Below are 19,949 nucleotides of genomic sequence, written 5' to 3' on the forward strand. Positions count from 1 at the left end.
TGAAAGCTTTACATACATAACTACATATTAAGGAGCAACTACATCTCATAAATCTGTTGTAAATTAGACTTATTATACTCACCTTATACTCATTTAGTCCAGTTCTGTAAAAGGAATGAACCCCTGCCCCTAGTTGGGTCTCTCCCACTATACACGCACATCTATTTGTTGATTCAAATGTTGGCAAATGTTAAAAAAACAATAAATTGGGGTAAAAGGGCATGCAGTATTTTCTCACTGTTTAGAACTTTGTCACCGTTTGGCACTTGGGCTCTTTTTGGAATACAGGTCTGATCAAGCTCCTCTCTAGGTTTGAGTAGGGGCTGCTTGTTTTTCTGCAGCATCCGGAATGAATATGAAGTTTATTAGTAGGTTATATTGTATCCCATTTACAAATGTTTCATTTTTGCAGAGAAACAGTGTGTTTTACAACTGTAGTGTGTCTCTTTTTAATCCCACAGGCCTCCTCGATGGCTACTCAGATGAGAGAGTCTTTCTTGAAAAGCAAATTCAGGAAAAAAATGACCTGGTCCGGCATCTTGAGCAGGAGCTGCAGAGTACAGGTAACAGATTGCAGGAATTCGAACAGGAGCTCCAACAGCTACAGGAGGAGAGGGAGTTGCTCTCCAGGCAGAAAAATGCACTGAGGGCTGAGGCAACACCTGCTGAGCAAAGTATGTATTCTTTTCATTTAGGTCATTTGTTATACCTGTAACCACATGCTTCTAAGTACTCTATTATTACATCACTCACTACCATAAGGCTGATGTCCCACAGAGCAGTTCAGTCGCCCACAATAGATCTCTGCTATCACTAACAGGAACCTTGCAAAGGGCTTTCCACTGACTCCCATTGTAGCCGGTGGAAAGGCATTTCGGAGCAGTTAGTCATCTGCGATAGCAGAGATCTGTCATGGGCAACTAAACTGCTCCGTGGGACATTAGCCTAAGGCTAATGTCCCACGGAGAGATTAGTCATCCACCATAAATCTCTGCTACCACAGGCGACTAATCTCCCCAAAATGCCTTCCCACTGGCGATGATTATGACTTCCCACCGGCAGTTCACTTTTCTGCATGTCACCCGTGGTGGCAGAGATTTATCGCGGGCAACTAGTTTCCCCATTGGGCATGAGCCTAAAGCCTGTTATGGCACCACCAACTCAAAACAGCTGGCATAAATAAGAAGCATTTAAACAGTGTGATCAAAATAAGATATGATATAGAACATGTTTTTAGTAGCCAATCGCATCATCCCTAAAAACTTAGTTATAAGAGCTATATTTCTCCAGACATGTCAAGAAAACATTTCCTTTTTTTTTTTTCTTCTATTTTTAAGCAGTGGGAAAAAACTGTCTCTTGAGCAAAAGTTCTCTAATTGCTGCAAAATCCTAGTTAGCTTTGTACCAAAATAGTATTGTAATATTTCACTTTAGAGTTACCACTATGGATCATGTGGTTGTTTTATGATTTAATGATTGATTACAGGAGTACATATTTTAATTAAAATAGCTCAAAAAAAGAGTCACCTCAGAACTATTGGCCAGGGATATGGGACAGGGATTAATGTTGGCCAATCAAGTACAGTTTGCCACTCAAGAAGATTGCTGAATTGCGCTGATCAGACTATTTGGTTCATGGTTTACTTTATATAAGTTTACTTATTATATAGAAACTGAACAGAGATGCTTTCCACCACTTTGTGTGGATGTCCTTTTAAATGACAATTATGTGATGGCAAAGAGTGATAATTAGCAGAATCTTTAAAAGAAGCTGTAAAACCTGTCTGTAAATTATAATTGGGCAATTGAGATATTGTTCCTGGTATAAATAGATTGCACTAGATCAGAGCAACATTTTGGATATAGAAGTTTAATATATATACCTATATATTTAACATTGAATACACCCTGCATTTCCCTTAAATTATAAATGACTGACTGAAGTTGCCTTTTATAGTTTCTCAGCAGTGTTACATTTCATTTCTTGTTTACATAAGTAAGCTTTATAGGGCAGGGACCTCCTTCCTCTTGTCTCTTTGACACTTAGCTTATTATTATTTTATGTAACTGTACTTTGTATTTATATTTTTTTATTGTAATGACCCCTGTTTGTTCTATCCATTTATTGTTATGCTGCACAGTGCTGCGTACAGAAGTCATGCTTTAGAAAAAAAAATATACATACCTAAGAACTGAATCCACATGCAAGATTAATTATGTCACATACACTGGTACTAATGACTGTTGTGTCCACATACTATGAAAGTAATCTAATTGTACAATTATTTTCATATGCTTTATATTTCCTAATATCCAAATTCTGTGGGAGTAGTGCTGGCTTGTCTATGTGTGTACAGGAGATAGCTTCCCTCTGTATGTTTAGCACCTGTGCACTATGCCAGTGTTCTGTTGTTCAGTACTTAACTCTTTAAACACACGTGCAATGGAATATACTTATGTGTAATGGTGCCCTAGATCTACTCCTAATAATCATCCTCAAGTCCATTCCTAATTCCATTGCAATTTAATTAGGTCATCAGTGACTTCATATACTTGTATGTGAATAAAATAGGCGTATGTATATTATTAATGTGCTAATTGTATACACAGCACTGTTCATATTCTTAAATCCTGTCTGCTTAAAGCCATACCACCCCTTAACTTAAGGAGGTTAGGAGACAATGTATAAGTGATGTAGTTTTAGATAAATATATCATAAAATAATATCTATTTTCTTAATAGTAAGCTTTACTCAAAAACCTCTTATAGTTATGCCGATCCTGTTTAGGTTTTTTTATTTATTTATTTATTTTACATGTTTGCTCTGCCAAATGGTTCTTCTGTTTTTCCACCACCAATATAGTAATGATAATTACTGGTCCCTGTTAAGCATTTAAAAATATAATTGTCCATTAAACTTGCACAGGGCTGTTAATGTATGGGACCTGGAGTTGATTAACTACCATTGCCACAGAGAAGCCTCTGAGAGATTTATCACTATTGCAACAGACTTAGATTACCTTCACTGTGATGGTGCAAGTTTAATGGACATTTTGTTTATTTACCCCTGACAAGCCAGTATATGAGGAATATTTGATGTAGTTTTTACTTTGGGAGCGCGGTTTCTTTAAGTGTCTTTTAATTTAATGAGTGGGAACTCAACGTGACCAGCGAACCCATAATTATTTTATCTTAACAATTTGAATAGTATTAGCGCGGATTATTTCTTGAAAAATATAATTGTTACTAATATTACTTTCCTCATAATTTCCTTCTTGTTTTTTTATATTTATATACACAGGCCTCGTGGAATGGCATCTTACCATTTTGTTCATTTCTCATTAGGGCACAGCAAATCTTTTGAAAAGAACATGCTCTTATTCAGTGTTTAAAAGGAAAACGCTGCCTCATAAAAATGTTAAGGATTTCAGTCACCTGCCTTCGACTGATTTACCATTGTAAAGGCTTTAGTGTGGCCTTTTTATGGGAACATATTGAGAAAAATAAAAAAATATATTTTACAAGCAGGATGTATGTATAACCTCCAGCACAAGTGAGACCATCATTGTAGTAAGTCCAACAAAAATCAGGATCTCCTTGGATTTGCCTTATACTGTTGGCTAAGGGAAATCCATGGATTTGGATGGACCAGTAGTACTTGAATACACCTAGGAGCATCATATCCTTTCCTTGACTATCCAGCCATCGTGTTTCTTGTCATAATTCACCCCCATGTCTGCTGCTCTTTCCTCTCTAGCATTGTCACATTGCGGAAGAACGCTAGACGGCATGTGAATTACTCTGCATTTGTTTTCTTTCTCTGTTCTCCTAGGCTTAGTAGCAGCTGCAGTCGATGCAGCTCCCACAGAAGGTGTGTTTGTATCCCGCATGGCCAATTGTAATTGGGTGCCTAATCACGGATTGGGAAGATTGAATTAATCATTGGTTTGGGGGATTCTGTTGCTTGCACTAACATATTAACTTGCAAATGCTGCATTATGTCTTTCCCTCTGGCACTGATTATTTTCTATAAGGCGCTTATCCCGCTTTACCAAGCAATGGACTAATCTGGGGTTTCCTTTTCATATCTGCTCATTGTCTCTAACATGCATCCATATTTGTGAATAACCATCATCTTATCCATTCCTACACAGAAAAAAAAGTCATGATCAAAATACAACATGATTTTTTGATGATTAAAGCATTCATATAATCAGTAAGATGATGGTGTAAGGCAGGTTCTGATAAGAGATAAGAAAATTGCACTTGTTTTATTCGGTGATTTTCTTTCTTGTGGCTTTTTCACATTAACCCTGTTTGTGAAGGTTCTCCTCTCTAGTAAGAGTACTAGGCGTTTGCTGTTTCTCTTAAATTCTAAACAACAAGAACTGTATTAAACTGTACATCTGCACTGGATTGGGTGTGTATCTTCTGGCCTATAGGCTATTCTAGGAAAAAATATTGGATTTTATTTATTCATATATCAAACAATGTGTAATTGCAGTGTATTTTTATACCAGGGTAATAGAATCAGTTGGCATGTCCAGAAGATGAAATCCATTATCAGAATAATCCATCAGCAGAATAAATATGTAATACAGTTAATGAAAAAGTTATTGTAAAGTAATATTTTGTTAATGTAATAGTTGCAGTGACATTTTTTGCCAGATCTGGTTACTGGAAAATATTTCCCATAGGGTAGCCATAGAGTATATATCGAAATTGCAAAACCCCCTATTTATATTCGTAAAACCGCCTTTATTTTACATATGGCACAGACACAGCAACGTTTTGGACCTCCCGGTCCTTTCTCAAGCTTTTTTCTTTTTCGTTTTGTTAGCTTGAGAAAGGACCAGGAGGTCCAAAACGTTGCTGTGTCTGTGCCATATGTAAAATAAAGGCGTTTTATGCTTATGAAATGGGAGTGTTGCAATTTCGATATATTGAGGTCTAAAGGTATGTGGAGGTGAACATATGATGCTGCATGCACCCCTCTGATAAACTTCCCACGTGTGCTGGAAACCTATTGTATTCAGCCATAGAGTATATTTGTGCTGCAGATAATGCAGTAAGATATGGAAAGCAGTATCTTGTGAACAAATTAGCTCCCCAAAGTAAAGCTGGCTGTACAGTGAAAGATCCACGTGTTTAGCATGGTTGCCAAATGAGCGGATTTTTTCCCTGATATGCCCACCTTGATATCGGATTGATATGCATGTTTAGCCCGATGTAGGCCGTCGGGGCAAATACTTCACCAACAAGCAAATGGTGTTCCTCATCCTGATGGGATTTGATTTTTGGCCAGAATTCAGTCAGGAAGGCACCTGCCGGCATCTTTTATTGGCTCTTGTATGGCCACCTTTACTCATTTAAAAGTGTTACAACTCCTTCAAGTAATTTTATATAATCTTATAAGATATCACATAGCTGCATAACTAGTGGTAGAAGCTGTAGTGGTAAACCTTTTATATAAGGTCTTGGGTAAGCTTTTCTAACTAGTGATGCGGTATATAAGTACTAGCAAAAGGCCAGTTTAAATAATTAGCGCTGTTAATTTTCTACTTTAGGTATATGTTGGTGCTTTATAAAGCAGTGATAGTATTTGTAACCTTTCATGCAAAACAGAACACTGCATAAAACAAAGTCTGTGTTCAAATATTATCACAGAGACCTTTCCTGCAATACACATAAAGTTCTGATATATCAATCAAATCCAATATATTTCCTTAGCCTGATGAGAGCTTTCCAGTGGGGCATTTATGATGGCTTGGAAAGGCAACACCAAAGCAATCCAGCTAACTTCTTTCTGGGGACCTTTTGTATAAACAGAGTTGATAGAGGAAACTGAGAAACTGCTAAAGGAGAAGATAGAGGTGCAACGTCAAGCAGAAAAGGACTCAGGGGACCTTTACAAACAGGTCAAAGTGCTGGAAACAGAACTGGAAGAACAGATGAGCCGGAACCTGGAAATAGAGCAAGAAAAGAATTCAGATCTAGAAGACCTCCAACAAAAGAATCTGTCCTTGGAAAAACAGCTTGAAAAGACCCGCAAATTTTTAGATGTAAGTTATAAAGAGGGGCTAAATCAACATAGCATACTGGTTAAAAGTGTTAACACTTTCCAACAATAGGGGTCATTGATGAACACAGTGCAGTGTGCAAAGGCAGTTTTCGTACACACAGCACCATTTTTTTACCCACAATGCAGAATGATTCCAGAGTAATTGCAGCTGCACCACAACAAATTCTGTTTTTCTGTGAGTATTTGCAAGCCGGAATTTCCTTTATGTTCAGGATGGCAGGTCCGGTCTCCTTAGCGTCCATAGCCACAATTTCACAAGATTCAGTTGAAGTGTCAGGAAAGACATAGCAATGCAAGGAGCAAGTAATGAATGTGTCAATTTTTGTGCAACCGCACTTGCAGCTGCATTTGTAAATTACAGTGACTGAAAATTTGCATTTGCCATGTCCACACAATTTTTTAGTCCTGTTTGTTGATTGTTTGTGCTTTCTGTTGGCCACACAGTTGTCAAAATGTGGGATGGCCATGAGGCGATGGCCCTTACATTGGTGATAGAATGTGCCTCCAGTGGTACCATTCCTGCGGCTCTTACAGTGCTGTTATGAATTTTCTGTTCCAGGAGCAGGCAGTGGATCGAGAGCATGAAAGAGATGTTTTTCAGCAGGAAATCCTGAAACTTGAGCAGCAACTTAAAATGCCTCAAAGGCACCAGCCTGTTACAGATCATCAAAGCAATGCGGTAAAAACAAAAGAATTCACAGTTCATGTATAAAAGAAGGCAAATCTACCTGTGAATATGGTTTTACCTTATTTTTCCCCAGTGTACCATAAATAAGTCTTACGTTACATTAGGTCAGTGGTATTCCTGCGGTTCTTGTTTTTATTTACTGCTGCAGATTAAAGGTGCTTTGCTCTGTTGTACAGGTATAGGGCCTGTTATCTAGAATGCTCAGGACTTGGGGTTTTCCAGATAAGGATCTTTACATAATTTGTATCTCCATACCTTATGAAGTCTGTGGGAGACAGCCTTCCTATAATTTGGATAAAAGATCCCATACCTGTATAATTAGCTTTTTTTAAAGACTAGTTCTTTTTATTGAACATCAGTCTGTCCAGTGTCAAGTCAGAGGCAGCTGGAAAATACCATCAAGCTTACCACGTTTTGTACAGTAACAGCTGGCAGTGTGCTTGATACAGTAGTACAGTGCTGTCCAACTGGCGGCCCGCGGGCCGCATGCGGCCCGCGACCCCCCTCTGTGTGGCCCCCCACCTGTCTGGCTGCTTTGATGGCTTACCTTTGAGTAAGCATTAAATGGTAACAGTACTGAGATTAACTGGCCCCCTGCATGGTTTTCACCTCAGATTCAGGCTGTAATCCCCCTGTATTGTTTAAAAATGTAATCCCCTGTGTTTTTCACACCTTTTAATACCTGCATGGTTCACCCCCTGCAGTGTTCACACCTCAGGCTCAGGCTGTAATCACTCCCATTGTTCACTTCTTCACACCTCAGACATAGGTACTGTAGGCAGAGTATGGCACATACAGCCAGCATAGGGCAGGTAGAGTATGGCACACACAGGCAGCATAGGTCAGGGAGGGTATGGCACACATAGGAAGGGTAGGGCAGGCAGAGTATGGCACACACAGTCAGGGTAGGGCAGACAGAGTATGGTACACAGAGGCAGCATAGAGAAGGCAGAGTATGGCACACATAGGCAGGGTAGGACAGGCAGAGTATGGCACACACAGACAGCGTAGGACAGGCAGAGTGCTGCCTGTGTGTGCCATACTCTGCTTGCTCTATGCTGCTTGTGGGAGGTGAACCTGGCAGGGGTTTGTTGTGGGAGTTTGTTAGCAGTTGGAAATAGCCATTAAATGGTCCCTAAGGTGTGTAATTATGTACTGGGGGTTGCTCTGCTATCCACAGGGGAGGAGGAGGCATATGGAATTTAAGGGTATATCTTAATATGACATAATTCTTTCACATATGAATGATGGTTGATATCCCCACAGTAAGGACCAAGCATTTGGGATTTTGCTGTGTTACCACCATTGTGATAAAATAGGTGTGGTTTGAAGTGGGTGTGGTTTCAAAAAGGGGAGTGGTCAAAACTGGCTTCCATTAGCGGCCCTCCACCATGTATGCTAGAGAAATTCCGGCCCTCGGCACCGTAGAAGTTGGACAGCACTGCAGTAGTACATTGGGTCCTGTGCCTATAATCATGTTCCCAGTGAAAATATCTGAATCATCTGTACCTATAGAAGAAGCTGGGAAAATACAAATTAATTTGTCAAGAAATATAAGAAAGGTCACTTTGACACACCCACCTCTGTTTTTATGTATTTATCCGATAGCACCTGTTGATCCAGTGCTCCTTTGTTTCCCTTATTGTGCATTTTTATAATGTTTGCAATAGGCCTTCTTTTTTTGTGGTTTTTCAGTTATTTAGCTTTTTGTTCAGCAGCTCTTCAGTTTGGTATTTCGGCAGCTATCTGGTTGCTAATGTCTTAATTACCCAAGAAACCAGCCAGTAATTTGAATGAGAGATGGAATATGAATAGTTAAAGGACTGAGTACAAAGATAAGCAGTAAAAGTAACAATAACGATAGAATTTTAGCCTCAGAGAACAATAGTTTTAAGTCTGCTGCTGTCAGTGACCCCCCTCTGAAAGCTAAAAAAAGGCAGAAAAGGAAGGTAAATAATTAAAAAAATAAAACTATAAAAATAAATGATGACCAATTGCAAAGTTGCTAGGAATAGGACATTCTATAATATACTAAGTGAATCGCCCCATTAAATATTAAAGTATTCCTTTGGATCTGTGTACATTGTGCCATAACTCACACGTTTAATTATACAAATAGATGCATCCACCAATGTACGAATGTACAATTTAAGAGGTATTTTTGGTTGATTTTTTTTTTTAAATTTTTTTAAAAAAAGCTTGAAAAACTGGAAACTAACCTAAAGGAAAAGACAGACAAATGCAATGAACTGCTGCTCTGCAAAGAACAGTTCCAGCGGGATATTCAAGAAAGGAATGAAGAGATTGAGAAGCTGGAGTGTCGGATCAGGGAACTGGAGCAGGCCTTGCTCATCAGTGATGATACCCTTAAGAAGGTGAGTTAATTTACTTGTGACCTTCTCCCTACCTTAATATGTGATAATGGCTAGATAGGTGCATACACACGCAAAATGAAAAAGGATCCTCCACACCCAATTATCTTGTTGTATCTTGTGTCTGTGGTGCTTGGATCCAATATTTGTTAAGTAAGCATTAGCTTTACAAATGGAGGCGCAAAACTTGCCATAAACTAACTGATATTATCGTATGAAACCTTGTTTAGTACGATATTCGGTGTGTGTGTATAGTGGATCGATGAGCCGACCTGTATTGCAAAGGCTGCAAATATCGGTCGTCTCGACGATCGGCTGAGTTAAAAAGGCGGCCGAGCAAAGTCTGCGTTTAGGGCTGAATCGGCAGGTGAAGGTAGAATCCCTACTTCTACCTCCATGTCTGACAATTTAGCCCTGAACTTTAACATGTACATGTATGGCCACCTTTAGGCACAGCACCAGTGAAGATTCATGTAACGGGTGTGTGTGTTTTTAGGAATAGAATAGGATTACCCCACCCCCTAAATGTTGTTACTCACTCTCTGTAGATAAATAAATAAATTCAGAAATGGACTGGCAATCTGTTGATTCTGGCAAATACCAGAATAGGTTACACAAACTATCTGTAATGCTTTTTGATGTGATTTTTGTGTGCTGATTTAGGGATGGACGAGGGATGAAAAGTTAAATACTAAATAAACAAGTCTAAGTAATATGTACATTTTCTTGAAGGTGGAGCTCAGAAGACAGTCCATCGTCATTAGTTCCAAAGGAGAAATACCTCTAGAAGCACAACTCCAAGTGGAGCGTGACGCAATAGATCGAAAAGAAAAAGAGGTGCGAATTCCCTTAATTAAAAAAGACATTGAGACCTTTTTATTAATAGTTTATCTTAATTGTCTACAATTTTTTTCCTACATGCAATTTGCATTAGGGAGCAAGGATTTGGAAAGTGAAAGTAGCGATGGTTGCTACCAACCAATAGAACAGGATGATAAATTAGCCACACAGGTTGACTGACTTTTCTATATGGCAGTACCTTCAAATTAAGTCTTTTCAAAAATGCTTTATGACCTATTGCTACAATAGATACTGAATCGAAACATTTGGAAATATTGATTGATCCTATGATTGCTAGAATGCAAATGTTGAGAAGGGCTTTTTTCACCTTTTGAGAGGTGTCAAAATTTCTCTGCTGCAGAAAAATGTACACAGGGTGCAGTGAAACAGTGCCAGATATTACAAACTTATTATGTGAGTGGTAGGATTTTTGCTTGTCCTCCCAAAATAAATGAAACCGACAGCTTTCGGATCTGGACAAACCCTTCCTTTGTATCCCATTATAAATAATGTTTGCCTTTTGTTCTTGCATTCTTACATACAACTTTCCATGTGCTTGTCTCACAGATCACAAACCTAGAAGAACAGCTGGAACAGTTCCGAGAAGAACTGGAAAACAAGAATGAAGAAGTACAGCAGCTCCATATGCAGCTAGAAATTCAGAGAAAAGAATCTTCTACCCGGTTACTGGAGCTGGAACAGGAAAATAAAGTGCTCAAGGTGAACAAAAAGGACAACAACAGTATTCGTCTATGTTCTTTGTACTGCCCTGCAAGAGGCTACAGTTTTAAAAAGAACCTCTTCTGTACACAATATCACTCACAACAACAGCTATAACTAACAGAATAACAGAAATATTTATTGAGATAATTTGACTTTCATTAAATAGGCAGTAGCTCTCAATATCCCTCCATGGTCCAGCCCTTTGTTAGCAAGTAACCAAATGTGGCACCTAATCGGGAACAGTGTGCCATACGTGGTGCTGCCAACTCTGTTAGTGCTGGGCTTGTGTCTTAATGTAAAGCTTAAGAGACTTTTGAGTTTCACCACCATATGTCTAAGGCTGTATATATTACACACAAAAAAAATTGTTTGCTCTGGGCAATGGTGTTTGAGAGATCCTTGTCACCTATCACTTCATTGCTTCAATCAGAGTAACTCTGTATTACTAAAACACTGCACTTTGGGTTGTCACTCACAAATGTAGAGGCAAATAAGTATGTTCCAATAATGGAATTCCTTGTCTTTGGAGCTAGAAATGGCTGATGTGCTGCATAATTGTGAGACATTTCCAGATGAGGTTTCAACCACTCAGTTGTTAAAATTCTTAATGCATAAATATAATAGCCTTATTGGAATCAGGAAAGGACTTGGGCTATATTGGCTTAAGCCTTATTAGTTTTTTTTCTGCACTGAAAATCTGAATGGTAATTTAAAATATTAAGGTATATTTCTTAGTTGAAAAGATGATACCCAAAATTTACTGCACTTATCTAAAATGCTAATTGTTGTTTGCATTTGTTGAAGGATGAAAATGTAGATCATGATAATCAAAGCTCTGCTATAAAGACCCATCACATGAAACCAGAAGAGTTTGAAGACATTCTGTTTTTGAAAGAACAAGAAATTGATCAGCTGAATGAGCATGTGGGGAGGCTGCAGGCACAACTTGAGACCGCAACAGATAACAAAGTAAATTTGTTTCTTTTTTTTAGATGAGTTTACATACATTTTCCATGGAAATATATAAAAAAAACATGTATTGGAGACTGTAAATGCACATACCGTAGTACTGGGGGCACTCTGATTTAGAGGAAGATCCTCATATATATTAATAAAAAAAAAAACAGAAATGTTCTAGTTGTTAGTCATAGTTACCTCATAGTCACCTTAAATCTTTACATGAGGGCTATTTATTTATTATTAACATTTATTTATAAAGCGCCAACATATTCCGCAGCGCTGTAAGGCTATTCACTGAATGTATTATTACAGGTATTTCCTTTTCTTGTTTTAAATTGCTTCATTTTTGTATGTTTTACAGACTATCGAAGATAAAAATAATCAAATTAAAGAATATAAGAGCCAAATAAAATGCTTAAAAAGTGACCAAGAACGTCTTAAGAGGAACAGTGAAGAAGAGATAGAAAAACTTAATGAAGTCATTGAGAAACTTCAAGATGAATTAGCAAGTATAGACAACAAAGTGTCAGTGGACGTTACCAGCATGACAGAAGATGCAGATAGTAGTAAGCACCAGCTGGAAACCATTATGGCAGAAAAAGATTTGCTACAGAAGAAGGTGGAGCTCAGTGATACAGAACTGGCCATTACAAGAACTGCACTTGAGGAAACCAGAACTGAAATAGAGCTGCTAAAAACAGAATTAAAAAGTGTGAGAGAAGGCCAAATAGCTAGTAAACAAGTATATGAAGAATGTAATAATGTTACATTGGAATTCAGAAATGATAAGGAGGAAGAGGCAGAAGCCACATCAGAGCCTTTAGAAAATTCTCTACTTTATGTTCAGCATGAGGCTATGCAGGATACTATTCATGGCTTGGAGTCAAAGCTGCAGGAACTTAAGCAAACTATAAAAGAAAAGGACATAGAGCTGCTGCAATATTATGATAAAGTTAAGCTAGTAGAAGAACAGAGCCAAGTCATAGATCAACTAAATCAAGTGATAAGAAAACTTCAGGAAGAAAGTACTGCTGCAGATTCAGTCTTTAATAGCATAGAAGTCTCTGATATTTCAGAATGCCAAAATAAAACCACATTGGCCGAAGAAATGTCTTTAAGTAGTGAAAGTGCTAGTAGTAAACACGAGCTACTAAACACTGAGCTGGAGGAAACGCAAGCAGAATTGAAATCACTGAAAGAAGAGTTAGAAAAACTTAAACAGTCTCCAGAAAACGCAAATGCAAAATGGGAAGGTAAAGCTAAGTATGATATTAAGAAACTTGAGAATGCATTAAGAGAAAAGACTGCTGAACTCTTGGCAAGTCAGGCTCTGCTCAGTTCTGTGCAGGATACTGTGCAAAGCACTATACAGAACTTAGAGTCTCAAGTACAGAATTTGCAGAAGATTGTTGAAGAAAAGGATTCAGAACTTTTACAATATGCAGTTCAAAAGCAACTTTTAGAAAAGCAAGCAGTAGAGCTTGAACAGCTGAATGGGGTAATTGAAAGTCTTCATCAAAAACTTTCTAAAGCAAAACAAATTAAGTCACCAGAGAAGGTGGAAAGAGCCAAAGACCTTGTAACAGATAAGATGCAAAAGGAAAACAGAATTTTGCAAACAGCAGAATTAAATGGGGAGGAGACCGCCTTTGTAAAGATAGAATTAGAGAATGCAAAGGAAGAGATTAAACACTTGAGAGGTGAGTTGGACAGACTGCAAGCATCTCTTTTTAAGAGTGAGGAGGCATTAAGTGAAAAGGCTGTTCAACCTCTGGAAAATCAAGCTTTGTCTGCTTCTGCAGAAGAGGCCATGCAGAGAGCCATGAAAAACATGGAGTCCCAGTTACAAGGACTTCAGATAGATTTTGACAGAAAAGACTTAGAACTTCTACAGTGTTCAAATGAAATTGAGTTGCTTGAGGAGCAAGTAAAGACTGAACGAAATCGCCATGATGAAGTCATGTTAGCTATGGAAAACACACTAAGGGAAAAGGTGGCTGCAGCTTTGGTGAGTGAAGCTCAAGTGAAAGCTATCCAGCTCATGCAGAAGACTGAGGATTCTTACATTCTGCAAGAAGAGTCCAAAGGAACTCAGACTTCAAAATCTCATGAAGAAGAAGTAGCAGAGTCCAACTTATCTGCTCTATCATTAAGGCTTTTACAGCTAGAGAAGCAGTTATCAGACCTACACGAAGAACTGCAGGTGGAACGAGAGCGTGCCATCGCTGCAAATCATCAGGTTGCCGAAAAAGAACAGAAACTCACAGAACTGCAGCAACTTTTAGACTGCAGTAACAGTAGAAGTGATGAAAAGCTTAAAGAAAAAACATCGTCAAAGGTAAAGGGCTGCTACATTTTGATTTTAACTGTTAAATTTGTTTCACTGTTGCAGTAATGCTACCAAAATACACTGGAGTATGAAGCCCAGAGCTTTTTTTAATACAGAGATATCTGCAAGATATAGTAATAGTTCATAAACACAAACATATGTTGACAAAGCCAAATGGCTTTCTGTCTGTCTGATATTATACACACAGTACAGGCTTAAGTGAAATGTTCAATACTGTTATCCATTAAATGTATATAAAAATATAAATATAAAAATTACATCATTCTTCTTGAAGAATCATGATTGTGGTTTCTTTAGCAAGCAAAACTAATGTTAGAGAATGTTTAGAGAAATACATTAAACATTAAATATTGAAGTTAAAAAAAAAAAAAAAAAAAATTTTTTGTGGAACTGTTTTATTAAGCACCCTCTAGTTTTGGTAGCAATTTATAGCTGTGGCAGTATTGGTTTAAAGAAATGTGATATGAATATGAGTAGATAAAAAGTCATACATTTTATTTCTGAACAATAAGTTATAATAGAGTCTTACCTGTCTGGTAGTGGAGAAGTGTGCTTGGCACATTTATTGGGATTGGTTGGGAACTTTGCAATCAAAAGGATAAATGTCACCTTCTTCTGCTCTCACTAATAACTCAGTCTGGATGCAGAGGGAACATTGCTTTTCAATTGTTTATTTTGTGTAGCTTATACATGACCCACTTCAAAGCAATGTTTTGGAAAACCAGCTTGAAAGACTCCAAGCAGAGGCGAAAGCTTCCAATGAGGAATTGGCTCACTTCAGAAACATGGCTGAAAAGCTGAAAGAGGAGCTTTTGGTAGGCAATACATATTTTACTTACACTTATAAAATAAACATTAGTATTTTCTTAATGAAGCACAGTTCATTTGATCTGCTATTTGGTGTGATAACTGCTTTGTGTTTCAATTATTTTTACAAAGCATCAGATGGCCAAGCTTTTAAAAGCTCATAGGTAAACTGTTGAGTTAGGTGGTCCCTGTAAATGGATTGGGAACACAGAGAGAAAACTGACCAGGATATAGTGCTTTCTTAATGCTCCACCTCTGCCAACACCCTCCACCTCTAACTCAGTAAGGCCTCAAGGGTGGTTGTTTTTGTTACACCCCCCCCCCCCCCCCCAGTCTTATTTATTATTGCATTCTTTGCATAAACCATAAGGGAGTGCAGCCAAATTCTTAGACATTTCTCTGGGCTAGCTTATATAACTTGCACTATGTTTATAGGGGATGAAATGGGCAATAGACAGGTGACCTTTAGCCTTTAGCTCCATATTAGCCCTTAAATGGCCCACACCTGATATTATTCAGATAACATTTGTCTCTGGTCAAATTATTCCACATTCTTCCGATCTTCCTGCTGTTGTTAACCTAAAATCTCTACCATTTTGAAAGATCCTTTTGTAATAACTGGTTTGTCACCGGTAGCACTTGCCTAACTTACCTTTTTTCACCCCATGCTGCATGGCCCACCCAAATCCACCACCCCGATCTTTTACTTTGATCCTTGAAATGATAAGTGACATGTGACATGTTATTTTGACTAGTATTAATAATTATCTTTTGACCATGTAGGTAAAAGAAGCAAGTATAGGCCACTTAGAAAAAGATGTCTGCCATGTGAGAAAAAGCCTGGTGGAAGCAGAAGAACAGCTGAAAGCTTATATAAAAATGGAATCACAACAAGAAGACAAGAAGCCGACTCCCCTGCAAACAAAAACGTCTTCCTCACAAACCAAGAAAACACAGAGTATTAACAACAGCAACCAGACTCCCCAAGTTTGTCTTACTGATAAAGGAGTCCAAAATGTCCTGGATGAGGAACACTGGGGTAGCCCATCTGATGAAGTAGCAGCAATAATAAAACAGTACACAGAAAAGATTGGGCAAATGCAGGACCTCCATGCTGCTGAAATCCTAGATATGGAGGCCAGACACATTTCAGAGGCAGACTCATTAAGAAGAGATCAGTATGTTGCTGTTCAGGCTCTCACTGAAGAATGTGAAGCTTTGAAAGCAGTGATTGAATCCATGAGAGCCACAGCTGTAAGAATTTAACAGTTTTTTCCTGTTGAATGGTGAAATAGATACATTTTTCCTTGCTAAATTCCCAAGTTTCCTTTAGTTGAATATTCCTAGATCTAAACAGGGAGCAGCTATAGGCAGTGTATTATTTACATAAATGGCTTCTGTTGCAGGCTCATTGAATTCAGACAATATTCTGCTGACTGGATCTTTCATATAATTTGTTATTGTTGTAGCACATAGCTAATTACTCTTTAGGTTTGTTGCTGATGCCTTTTTATGTGTCTTTCTTCAAAGAGAGCTATTGGTCTCACTGTAGGTTGCTTGATAGCTGCCCTTGTGAGGCTGAAAGATGTGCCACACGCTGGTAATTTAATCATAGTAATAGTTAAGTTAGAAATGTAGAATTTATATGTATCTGAATTCATCTGTGTCCATTTTCATTTTCTTGCAGATGAGGATTTGCTTGCAGCAATGTATTAGATTAATGCCATACCTGTACATTTGTCGCTGCAACCTTTCTTGGGAATCTAGGGAATTGCAGCTAATATAAAAGTTTGCTTGTGTGTTTTACAGACAAAATCTTTTTCTTTTGTTTAGGGTGGTGTTAAGCCGGATTCAGTTCTTCCCACTTCATACCAATTTGTGGATACCACCTCTAGTGGTAAGGTTCCTTTTGTCAACATTTTAAGGTTATTATGCACTTATACACTGCAGTAACTACTTTGAACATAATCAGTCCTAGACACTTTCCTGGATATAGAACATTCTGCTATTACATCATATCCATTTTCTTTATTCTTTCTGCCCAACTCTATTGAACCTGCTTTACAGGGGCCTGAGTATTTGAAATCCTAGATTGCAAGCATTCAATAGCAAATTACAGCAAAATTACATCTGTCTATTATTTTCATTCCTGTGGACTGCCCTTGGGTATACATTGTGTTCATTTCAATGGTATGAGCTCTGTCTTTTTCCTGCTTACCAGCAGTGCCTTAGCAAACATAGTGGACCTTTAACATATATAAATGCTGTGCGTGTTAGCAGACACCTTTTGTAGTAGTGTTTACACTGTTTAGACCTAGTACAGTGTTGTCCTGCTAATTTTAAATTAATTGCTTAGATGTTGGCATACAGGTTTAGCAATAATTTAAGTTTTCTTTTTCTCAGACACAGGCTCTGACTGGAGCCAAGGAGCCTACGTTCCAAATTTTGAATCCGTTCCAGATGGAGTGAGAAGTGATGATGAAGTTGCAACAGATTTATTACCAAATAAGATAAAGGTAGTGCGAATCAGAAGGCTGGGGTCTCGCATGTACAGAAATGAATTAATTACCAGCATATCCAGTAGGAATATTTTGGTTTGTGTTAAATTTGCCACAGTGTTCTGTCTGTGTGTACTGTAAGCCTTTGAATACAAGGGGCATTACACACAGTACTTTGTTGGTATAAAAGTTTTAAATTCAACATTATCCTGGCTTTTGAGATAATAGAATGGTATATTATTGTAAATCCCAAACCTGAATATTGGACAAAAGTGGCACTATTGTTGCAGACTTTAAAGAATTTCTAATCCAGCAATAGGTGAAAGCACAAAGCAATAGTGTCTGCTAGAAGGTAGTCAGTTGGATTAGTTTGTCCCTGGGCGGGAATCCTACATTTTTTGCAGACTAAGATCTGAAGATTTGGGCACTGCTTAATATCCTGACCTGTCTACCTTACAATTACAGAAGTAAATGGGACATAAACCTAAAAATACAATTATGTCTAATAGAAAAGAAATGTAATTCCAATGAACTTTTTTATATACGCTCATTACAAATTTTAATTGGTTTAAAAATCATTTGTAAATGTTATTGAAATCAAAATTTGCTTATTCCTTGCTTTGATCTTTACTTTGATATTTCCAACATCATGTTGCAAAGTCAGCGCTACTCCAGAAAATTAGCTGGCTTTTAAGTTCAGAGCCACCAGAGTAGAGAATATTTTATTTATTTATTCTCTTGTCTGTCTGATATCTGATTTATGTCTCTAATTGTTCTTAAATTCTAGAATTTGTTACGAGCTGTTCACCAAGAGAGTATACAGGTCTTATCACTGACCGAGCCAGATGGTGCTGACAGCGATTCGTCACAGTCTTTCCCTGCCAACATGGAGCCTTGGCTCAAGGAGAGAAAAACTTTGCTTGAAACCATTGCATCCCTGAAAGATTTGATTGGGAAAATGCAAATTCACAAGGAGGCTAAGGTGTGTTTGTCACATAAGATAATCACATATAACTATAAACCATGTAAAAGGAAAGCGAGGCAGAGTTCATCATTCAAGCAGTGTTCCTTTATTGATGGCTGCTGAGTCAGCACTTCAAACTAACTCTGTTTCCTTTTTTTTGGAAATGGAGCAACATGTTTTACCTGTCAGACTAGCAGCCTTTAAGAAAAAATTAAGGGCTTGTGCCAAAATACTCTTAATCTTCTTGCCAGTGATTGTAAAAGCAACAGATTCCATTTTTCAGTTATCCAAAATATGCAGTTGTAATATACTGCATTGCTTTTTGAGGTCTTCTAAAACTTTAACATTCATATTACTTATTATGCATGTTTGTTTAAACTTTATATGAACCTTACTAAGCCAGGCTCCATTAATACTTGCAAGTACAGACTTAGTGAGGGTGGGGCAAGATTAGTGGTGTATCAGCACAGACTGACCGGGTTATAGGTGGTTCAACAAGATGAGCCTTAGGAGAGACTTGGGTCTATCCACAATATCAAACTGACTGTGCAACATGGGTATCAGCAAGGAGGGGCTGGTGTACCAATAAGGAACGGCTGTGATCCTGGTGTATCAGGAAGGTAATAGTTCATCAGCAAATAAAGGCTTGGCTCGATGTGCGTTATGAAGGAGGCTCTGGGCCCAAGAGTATAATTAGGAAGAGACTGTGAGATATATCAGATATATTTCTGTCATCATTCTTTACAATAGGATTGTTAAATGGATTGATGTTGTTTATGGTTTATATGTGATTTTTCTCATTTTCCATAGGCTTCAGAAAGCCCTGACTTGTATGACCTTGTCCCAGACTGGCGAGGGGAGCTTCTCAGAGCCATTCAGGAAGTGTTTGACAGGGAACAAGATGTTTTGCTGTCTGCATTCCACACACAGCTGGCATCTCTGGGTACCTGTGATGCAGCCGCACTCATGAACCAGATGCAACACAGACTTCAGGAGCAGGTTACCAAAGTTTGTTCTACAGTTAGAGCAGTATGAATGACAAACTAGAAGATGAATAGGAAAAGGTCTGAATAGAAATATGATAATTAAAAATAACCTAGTTCCACCAAATTCTGGTTTGGAAGGAGGCAGATAAAAATAAAAGACCAATTGCTTAGATTGCTTTCATGTACAGGATACTAAAAGATCATTGTAAGGTTAACTTCCACATCAAATTTTCTTATTATTTCTGCAGTAAGAATTGTTGCCTGGCACATGAGTATAGCATTTTGTATATAGATCAGTAGCAAATTCTAGCATTCTAGGTAAATGGCCAGGCCTAGCAGCAGCAACAGCAGGTATGTACAGTATTTAACTTGTGTCTCAGTTGTGTAAAACAGCTGTTAATGGAGATGTTTTCACGTGCATGTTTCAGTTGAGTTTTCCAAAGAATGATTATTGCATATCTAAGCAAAGAGTTATACTATTTTCTTACAGGGAATGGAGCAGGTAAATGCGATGGACTGCATACAGAATGCAGACAGGAGGAGCTTATTACTGGAGGTGCAGGATCTTCGTTCTCAGCTGTTAAGTTTGAGGAATGATGTTGCTGCTAAACCTCCATCAGTCTCATTAGCGGAAGGTACTGCTTTTCTAAATTTTACCAGTTCATAGTTGATAGGTTCA

At 38.0% G+C, this 19,949-nt stretch overlaps 1 protein-coding gene across 5 annotated transcripts in view; it reads left to right on the forward strand.

The window, feature by feature from the left end:
- Positions 1-19,949, forward strand: part of akap9 (A-kinase anchoring protein 9) — a 125,483-nt gene that overhangs the window by 94,092 nt on the left and 11,442 nt on the right. For 4 of the 5 annotated variants that reach the window (XM_002934593.5, XM_012965615.3, XM_031904641.1 and 1 more), the window contains 16 exons: positions 462-674; positions 3,833-3,871; positions 5,830-6,062; positions 6,642-6,761; positions 8,969-9,145; positions 9,875-9,979; positions 10,550-10,702; positions 11,510-11,674; positions 12,027-14,003; positions 14,699-14,830; positions 15,606-16,076; positions 16,656-16,719; positions 17,226-17,338; positions 18,108-18,302; positions 19,095-19,283; positions 19,761-19,905. In XM_002934593.5, the coding sequence (XP_002934639.3) occupies positions 462-674; positions 3,833-3,871; positions 5,830-6,062; positions 6,642-6,761; positions 8,969-9,145; positions 9,875-9,979; positions 10,550-10,702; positions 11,510-11,674; positions 12,027-14,003; positions 14,699-14,830; positions 15,606-16,076; positions 16,656-16,719; positions 17,226-17,338; positions 18,108-18,302; positions 19,095-19,283; positions 19,761-19,905 (4,491 nt within the window). The remainder of the gene's footprint in view (positions 1-461; positions 675-3,832; positions 3,872-5,829; positions 6,063-6,641; positions 6,762-8,968; positions 9,146-9,874; positions 9,980-10,549; positions 10,703-11,509; positions 11,675-12,026; positions 14,004-14,698; positions 14,831-15,605; positions 16,077-16,655; positions 16,720-17,225; positions 17,339-18,107; positions 18,303-19,094; positions 19,284-19,760; positions 19,906-19,949) is intronic. The other variant, XM_012965616.3, reaches the window with a different exon arrangement.

The sequence above is a fragment of the Xenopus tropicalis genome, chromosome 6, assembly GCF_000004195.4.
Source record: "Xenopus tropicalis strain Nigerian chromosome 6, UCB_Xtro_10.0, whole genome shotgun sequence".
In the NCBI taxonomy this organism is placed as follows: domain Eukaryota; kingdom Metazoa; phylum Chordata; class Amphibia; order Anura; family Pipidae; genus Xenopus; species Xenopus tropicalis.